This window comes from Arachis stenosperma, chromosome 5 (genome assembly GCF_014773155.1).
Source record: "Arachis stenosperma cultivar V10309 chromosome 5, arast.V10309.gnm1.PFL2, whole genome shotgun sequence".
Classification (NCBI taxonomy): Eukaryota; Viridiplantae; Streptophyta; class Magnoliopsida; order Fabales; family Fabaceae; genus Arachis; species Arachis stenosperma.
The window spans coordinates 76,644,559-76,653,668 of NC_080381.1; the positions used below are offsets into that span (position 1 = coordinate 76,644,559).

General features: G+C 42.5%; 1 protein-coding gene across 1 annotated transcript; it reads right to left on the reverse strand.

The window, feature by feature from the left end:
- Nucleotides 1–201: 201 nt before the first annotated feature.
- Nucleotides 202–558, reverse strand: LOC130980912 (uncharacterized). The gene has a single exon (XM_057904556.1). It carries the CDS (start codon nucleotides 556–558, stop codon nucleotides 202–204), a length of 357 nt encoding a protein of 118 aa, XP_057760539.1.
- Between the last annotated feature and the right edge of the window lie 8,552 nt (nucleotides 559–9,110).

Consider the following 9,110-nt stretch of genomic DNA (forward strand, 5'->3'; position numbering starts at 1 on the left):
GTGCTCATTTTCTCCTAGGTATGCATATTTGAGAGTGGGTGGTAATGCTTTGAGTTCAACCTTGGGTGCCTCTGACTTTTCAGTCTCTTCCTTTGGTGCATCTTGAACATGACTCTCTGCTGTTGCAACATCCTCACTTGATATATACTCCTCCTCCATTGATCTCTCGGGCTCTTCATGCTCTTCTTCTTCAAAACACTCCTACACTTCTTCTTGAAGTGCGTCTAACCTCATGCATTCCCCCAATTGATCTGGTGGGTAACTCATGGCCTTGAACACATTGAATGTCATCTTTTCATTGTGCAATCTCAAGGTAAGATCACCTTTTTGGACATCAATGATAGCTCCAGCAGTGGCCAAGAACGGCCTTCCCAGAATAATGGAGGTTTTGGCATCCTCCTGCATGTCCAACACTACAAAATCTGCCGGGAATATGAAGTCTCCTACTTTCACCAACAAATCCTCTACTATGCCATGAGGGAACTTGAACGATCGGTCTGCCAGTTGTAAGGCCATTTTTGTTGGTTTAGCCTCCTCGATTTTCATCTTCCTCATCATTGCTACTAACATCAAATTGATGCTGGCTCCTAAGTCACAAAGGGCCTTCTATACTGTGATTTCCCCTATGATACAAGGGATCTGAAAGCTCCCAGGATCCTTCAACTTCTGGGGTAGTTTGTGCTGGATGATAGCACTACATTCTTCGGTTAGTATCACAGTCTCATTGTTCTTCCAGCTTCTCTTCTTAGTCATCAGCTCCTTCAGGAACTTGGCATAGAGTGGCATTTGTTCTATTGCTTCAGCAAAGGGTATGTTGATTTGTAGTTTCTTGAAGATTTCCAAGAATCTCACGAACTGGTTGTCATCTTCCTTTTTCTTCAACTGCTGGGGATATGGAGCTCTTGAGATGTTCAGTTTTAGCATCCCTTTTTCTTTTTGTGGACTTGAAGTGGGAGTCTAAACTCCATCTTGCTCTTCTCCCTTTTCATTTGAATATTCTTCTTGTGGTTTTTGGGAGAGTTCCTTAAGTTCCTTCCCACTCCTAAGTGTTATAGCTTGACACTCCTCCTCTTTGCTTGAATTGTTATCATTGCAAAGGTTGTGGTTAGAAAGCTGTTTGAATAGATAACCAATTTGTGTCTCCAGTTTCTTGATGGCAGCATTTTGATTCTGCATGTTTGACTACACTTCCTCTCGAAATACTTTACTGTTTTGGACGTCTTTGAATACTCCCTCAAGTAAGGTTTCATGCTTAGAGAGTATGTCATAGAAGTGTTATTGTGGGGGTGTTGATATGTCCTCTGTGTGAATTATTGATGAGCTGCATTGTTGTTGGATTTGTAACGTCTCTGGTCTTGGCCTTGATCTTGCTGATTCCCCCACCCAAAGTTTGGGTGGTTCCTCCATCCAGAGTTGTAAGTTTTTGAGTATGGATCATGGTTCTGTCTAGGTGAATTCCCAATGTAGTTGGCTTGCTCCCAGTCACCTTCTTCTCCTATGTTTACTCCTTCTTGAGTTGGTGATGAGGTGATGGCTGCTGCAACTTGGTTCTCTTCTACCTTCTTGGTAAGATCTGCAAGCTGCTTGGTGATCATCTTGTTTTGGGCTAACAGTGCATCCATGTGGTTCGGCTCCATTACTCCTCTAGTGTTACTTCTTTCAGACACATAGAAGTAGTCATTCTCAGCAACTGTTTCGATGACATCCATGGCTTCTTCAATGGTTTTCTTCTTGTTCAAAGAGCCTCCTGATGAATGATCCACAGCCTTCTTTGACTCATAGGAAAGACCTTCATAGAAGATGTGAAGTTGGACCCACTCATTGAACATCTCTGGTGGGCATCTCCTTGTTAGGTCTTTGAAGCTTTCCCAAGCTTCATAAAGTGTCTCCCCATCTTGCTGTCTGAACGTCTGCACTTCAGTTCTCAGCCTATTGATCCTTTGAGGGGGGTAAAACCTTGCCAAAAACTTATTCACCACCTCCTCCCATTTTGTCAGGCTTTCTTTTGGGAAGGATTCAAGCCATTTGAATGCCTTGTCCCTGAGTGAAAAAGGGAACAAGAGCAGCCTATAGACATCCTGGTGGACTCCATTGGACTTCACTGTGTCACAAATCCTCAAGAAGGTGGTCAAGTGTTGATTCGGGTCTTCTTAAGCACCTCCTCCAAATGAGCAATTATTCTTCACAAGAGTGATGAGCTGAGGTTTTAGCTCGAAATTGTTGGCATGTATGGTGGGCTTCTGAATGCTGCTCCCACAGTTTCCAGGATTAGGATTGATATAGGATCCTAAGACTCTTCTATCCTCCCAGCATGATTTGCTCTACCTCCTCCCCCATGGTTATTAGCCTCTTCTTCATGTTGGTTTTCCATGTTTAGTTCTAAGTGTTCCTCCTCCTCTTCAGCACCGATTGCACGTTTTTCTCTTTCTTCCCTCCTTAATCTAAGGAGGGTCCTCTCTGGTTCAGAATCGAAGGAAGTTGAAGCCCCGCTTCTTCTCCCTGTCATACAACCAACAAGTACAAGCAAGTAACAATATGTGCAAATAGTACTGCTGTCAGAATTACAGTTAGTTGTGACTGGTGCAATATATCAAACAGTTAGTGGGTTAGCAAAATGAATGGTAAATAACAAAGAACATGAAAGAGTAGAGGGGGAAGGGAAGAAGTTAACTAAGACAGAAAGTAAATTACTCAAACAGAAAATTAAATCAACAAACAAAAAATGCTCAATCTAGTGATCTCCTAATTTAATCATTGTTGATGCACAATCAATCCCCGGCAACGGCGCCATAAACTTGATGCAGGTGGAAACTGTCTCTCAACAAATTTCCTTCGGCAAGTGTACCGAATTTGTCGTCAAGTAAAAACTAACAATAGAGTGAGGTCGAATCCCATAGGGATTGATTGATCAAGCAACTTTAATTAGAAGAATGTTCTAGTTGAGCGAATTTAGAATTTGGGTTGAGATTTGCAGAAAATAAAATGGCGGGAATGTAAATGACAGAAAAAGTAAATGCTAAAATTAAAGGGCTGAAAGTAAATGACTGAAAGTAAATTGCAGAATTGTAAATGGGAATGGGGTGTTTGCTCATGAAAGTAAACGCATAAATTAAAGAGAATGGGTGAGATCAGAATTGGAGAGTTCATTGGGCGCAAGAGATGTTGCAATTCTCCGGATCAAGTTCATTTTCATCTCTTCCTCAATCAATGCACTCATTGATCTCCTTGGCAATCTTAATTGATTGAATTACAATTTCTTGCAATTCAATCTCTCAAATCTTGATCAATAGCCAATTCCTTGGTCAATTGCTCATGAGAAGAGATGAAGTGTGGTCACTGATTATACCACATGCATTTCCCAAATCAAGTATTGAGAGGATTATAGTCACATATCCATCCAAACCCAATTTGGTCCAGCATGAGAAAACATTTCTAGCTTGATCTCTTCATTCCTCTTTCAAGGCTCAGAAGAGATCCAAGTTTGAATAGTTTCTTTTCCAAGAGAACTACCCAATGGGATGAAGATCGAAAGCTTTCAAGTAAAATCAAGAGAGAAGATAGAAGAAGAATAATGAAAACTAGTATTGATCCATCAAATTACAACAGAGCTCCCTAACCCAATGAAAGGGGTTTAGTTGTTCATAGCTCTAGAAAATGAAAACAAAGATGGAGAATACATCATGGAACTAGAAGAGCAATAAAATACAGAGAGTAGTGTTATTTTCCAACTTCCAGAACTCCTCAAATAATTCAAAGCTACTCCTATATATACTACTCTTCTTAGCTTCTAGTTGGCTCTTCAAGTCTTGGGCCTTTGGATCTTGAGTTTGAAGCAGTTCTCTTCTTCATTTGGGCTTGGCTTTACTTGCAGAGAGAAAGTGTGAAGTGGGCAGAGACTTTAGCTCAGGACGTTAGGGGTGTTAACGTTTAGTGAAAGTATGAGTTCGAGAACGTTAGTGACACTCAACATTGTCACTAACGTTCCAATGTACCCCTTTGCCTCACGATAGAGCCCACGTTAACTAGGTTAACATGGCTTCTAACGTGGCCTTGCCAACCTTCGAGAACGTTAGTGACACTTAACATTGTCACTAACGTTCCAGTGTGCCCCTATGTCTCACGTTAGAGTCCCACGTTAACTAGGTTAACGTGGCTTCTAACGTGGCCTTGCCAACCTTCGAAAACGTTAGTGACACTCAACAATGTCACTAACGTTCCAATGTGCCCCTACGTCTCACGTTAGAGTCCACGTTAACTAGGTTAACGTGGCCATTCTTAGCCATCCCCAACGTTAGTGACAATGTTGAGTGTCACTAACGTTGGCTCATCTTTCACTCATCAACGTTAGCTTCCACGTTAACCAAGTTAACGTGGAAGTTAACGTGGCTCCTTGGGGGTTTTGTGGGTGCTTCCAACGTTAGTGACAATGTTGGGTGTCACTAACGTTGTCGACCTCTTTTGCCTCTTACGTTAGCTCCCACGTTAACCAAGTTAACGTGGGAGTTAACGTGGTACATTTCACCTTAGGCCAACGCGAGTGACAATGTTGAGTGTCACTAACGTTGGCTTCCTTCCCCCTTTTAACGTTAGAGACCACGTTAACTAGGTTAACGTGGACTCTAAAGTGGCCACTTATGATCATTGGCCAACGTTAGTGATAATGTTAAGTGTCACTAACATTGGCTCAAAGTCCCTTCTTCACGTTAGAGTTCACGTTAACTTAGTTAACGTGACTCTTAACGTGGGCAATGATGGCTTCGAGAGCGTTATTGGCAATCACTTTTCTCATTAACTTTGCAAGTTACCTCCCATTCCACGTTAGTGGTAACGTTAATTAGATTAACGTGACTGATAAGTGGTTCTTCCTTTCTTCCTTTGGTCCTGAAATCAAGCAATAGAGTGCATCAAAGTTCTAGTCCAAGTCATGGGTAATGCAACATACAATTTGTCACTAAACTCATACAAAATTCTCATGAAATCATGTAAAATGCACAATGTATGCTTGAATCCAGGTATAAGTGAATATCTACCCAAAACTAGCTTATTTCCTAAGGAAATCCATGAAACTACCCTAAAAATAGTAAAGAAAAGGTCAGTAAAACTGGCCAAGATGCCTGATGAGCGGATAATTTGTACGCTTTTTGGCATTGTTTTTAGTATGTTTTTAGTATGATCTAGTTAGTTTTTAGTATATTTTTATTAGTTTTTAGCTAAAATTCACTTTTCTGGACTTTACTATGAGTTTGTGTGTTTTTCTGTGATTTCAGGTTTTTTCTGGCTGAAATTGAGGGACCTGAGCAAAAATCTGATTCAGAGACTGAAAAGGACTGCAGATGCTGTTGGATTCTGACCTCCCTGCACTCGAAGTGGATTTTCTGGAGCTGCAGAAGCCCAATTGGCGCGCTCTCAACGGCGTTGGAAAGTAGACATCCTGGGCTTTCCAGCAATATATGATAGTCCATACTTTGCCCACGATTTGATGGCCCAAACCGGCGTTCAAAGTCACCCTCAGAATTCCCAGCGTTAAACGCCGGAACTGGCACCAAAATGGGAGTTAAACGCCCAATCTGGCACAAAAGCTGGCGTTTAACTCCAAGAAGAGTCTCTACACGAAAATGCTTCAATGCTCAGCCCAAGCACACACCAAGTGGGCCCGGAAGTGGATTTTTATGTCATTTACTCATCTTTGTAAACCTTAGGCTACTAGTTTTCTATAAGTAGGACCTTTTACTATTGTATTTTCATCTTCTGATCTTTGGAATCTTTTGATCACTTTAGATCTCTAGATCATCTTTGGACGTTTTGTTCTTAGATTATTAGGGGCTGGCCTCACGGCCATGCCTAGACCTTGTTCTTATGTATTTTCAACGGTGGAGTTTCTACACACCATAGATTAAGATGTGGAGCTCTGCTGTACCTCGAGTATTAATGCAATTACTATTGTTCTTCTATTCAATTCAGCTTGTTCTTGTTCCAAGATATCACTTGTTCTTCAACTTGATGAATGTGATGATCCGTGACACTCATCATCATTCTCACCTATGAACGTGTGACTGACAACCACCTCCGTTCTAACTTAGATTGGGTGAATATCTCTTGGATTCCTGATACACGATGCATGGTTGATCGCCTGACAACCGAGCGCTCGCCTGACAAACGAGCCAGCCATTCCGTGTGATCAGAGTCTTCGTGGTATAGGCAAGAACTGATGGCGGCATTCAAGAGAATCCGGAAGGTCTAACCTTGTCTGTGGTATTCTGAGTAGGATTCAATGATTGAATGACTGTGACGTGCTTCAAACTCCTGAGGGCGGGGCGTTAGTGACAGACGCAAAAGAATCACTGGATTCTATTCCGGCCTGATCGAGAACCGACAGATGGATAGCCGTGCCGTGACAGGGTGCGTTGAACATTTCCACTGAGAGGATGGGAGGTAGCCACTGGCAACGGTGAAACCCTTGCATAAGCTTGCCATGGAAAGGAGTAAGAAGGATTGGATGAAGACAGTAGGAAAGCAGAGAGACGGAAGGGACCAAGCATCTTCATACGCTTATCTGAAATTCCAACCAATGAATTGCATAAGTATCTCTATCTTTATCTTTATGTTTTATTCATCATCTATACCTATTTGAGTCTGCCTGACTAAGATTTACAAGGTGACCATAGCTTGCTTCATACCAACAATCTCCGTGGGATCGACCCTTACTCGCGTAAGGTTTATTACTTGGACGACCCAGTGCACTTGCTGGTCAGTGGTGCGAAGTTGTAGTGATCGCAATTTCCGCCCACCAATGCCCTGGCATCAAAGCTTCAAAGCTCAGCCTAAACACTCACCAAATGGACCCCGAAAGTGAATTTTTGCACTATCTGCACTTAGTTACTCATTTTCTGTAAACCTAGGTTACTAGTTTAGTATAAAAACTACTTTTAGAGATTCATTTAGGACTTATGACATTTTTACAGATTTCATATTGTATCTTCTATAGCATTAGTCTTCTAAGATACTCACTTGTACTTCAAAATAGAGAATATGATGATCCGTGACACTCATCATTATCCTCAACCTTATCAACGCGTGCCTGACAACCACTCCCATTCTATCTGAGCTCAACGTAGTTATTGGGCAACAGCTTGAGTGCGTCTCTCTTGGGTCTCAGATCCACAGACCGAGTCCGTGAGATTAGAACCTTCGTGGTAGAGGGTAGAACCAATTGACAGCATTCCTGAGATCCGAAAAGTTTAAACCTTGTCTGTGGTATTCTGAGTAGGATCTAGAAGGGGATGACTGTGATGAGCTTCAAACTCACGAATGTTGGGTGCAGTGACAGTGTGCAAAAGGATAGAGAGATCCTATTCCGACACAAGTGAGAATCGACAGATGATTAGCCGTGCAGTAGCTCTGCCTGGTATTTTTCATCCGAGACGAGAAATTTGGCAGTTGATTAGCCGTGCAGAAACCGTACTTGGACCATTTTCACTGAGAGGATCATACAGCTTGCCATGGAAGGAAGCCATGTGTGTTTGGAGAAGAAGACAGTAGGAAAGCAGAGATTTAGACGACAGAACATCTCCGGAACCTCAACCTGTTCCTCATTACTGAATCACAAGTATCATTTATTTCGTGTTATTTACTTTTCATAAACAAAATCATTTTCATCAACTAATCTCCTGACTAAGATTTACAAGATAACCATAGCTTGCTTCAAGCTGACAATCTCCATAGGATCGACCTTTACTCACGTAAGGTATTACTTGGACGACCCAGTGCACTTGCTGGTTAGTTGTGTGATAAATCCCAATTTTGTGGTTTATCTTGTGCTTATTTTGGGGATTTCTATCAATATTTTTCACACTTATTCACAAGAAATGCATGGTTTAGTGTTCACTTCCCAATGTTGCTCCATTGAAGAAAACATGCTTATTTTGCCTTAGAATTGCTATATTTTGATCCTCTTTATTGCCATTCGATGCCATGACGTATTTGTTTAGTGATTTCAGAATTCGTAGGGTAAGAATGGCCTAGAAGAGAGAAGGAAAGCATGCACAAAAGGAAGGAACATGAAGAATTGGATTTTGGGAATTGCAGCATCGGCGTGCAAGCGCATATCACACGCACGCGTGGATGAAGATAGCTGGAATCGGTGCGCAAGGATGGATGATGACAAGTCATCATATACCCATTTTTCAAGCTAATTTCACTTGTTTTGTTAGCATTTATGCACTTTCTTGCATCCTAAGTTAGTGATTTGGAGTAAAAATGCATAACTTCTCTAAATCAAGCAACCACTATGAAATTAATGATAAATCATGAGGTTTAAGCTAATTTTAATTGCATTTTAATTGATTTATAAGCCTCTTGAATTTAGTGATACTTTGAGTGGTTGTTTGGTTTATTTTAGGTGAAGAAAAGAAAAGAAAATGAAAAGCGTGGCCTAAGAAGCGTGACAAAAGAAAAGGGAAGCGTGGCCAAAGAAGGGAGAAGCGTGCCTCAACTAATGGGGGAAGCAACCTTGCCCTCCACAAGGGCAGAATGCCCTCTAGGAGGGCAGCACTAAGTGACCGAACCAAGACAAGGCAACCTTGCCCTGCCCACTCCAAGGGCAGAGCACAAAATGGTGCCTTGGAGCCAAGAGAAGCAAATTCTGCCCTGCCCTTGTGGAGAGCAGGATCGGGCACATCAAGGAAAGAAATCCAAGGAAAATAGCTCCCATGCATGCCACAAGGTTCGAACAAGGGACCATGAGGAAGCCAAGAACTAAGGGTGACTATGGTGCCAAGAAACCAAGAAAATAACTAGCGTGTTTGCTTCCTCCCAGGATCGAACCCACGACGTGAAGGAAGGATCCTGCCCTGCCCTTGGCGCGGGCAGGGCAGCAATTGGAATAGCGCACCACACAAGATTTTCTGGCGCACCAAAATTTCTTCCTGGCGCACCAATTCCTTCCTTGGCACGATCCTGGCGCGCGCGTTCCTTCCCTGGCGCACCAAACCGATCCTGCCCTGCCCTTGGCGCGGGCAGGACAGCCTCCAAAGCACCAACGCGCGTCCCGCGCGCCAATTTCCTTTCCTGGCGCACCAAATTCCTCCTCTGGCAGCACCAACGCACGCACG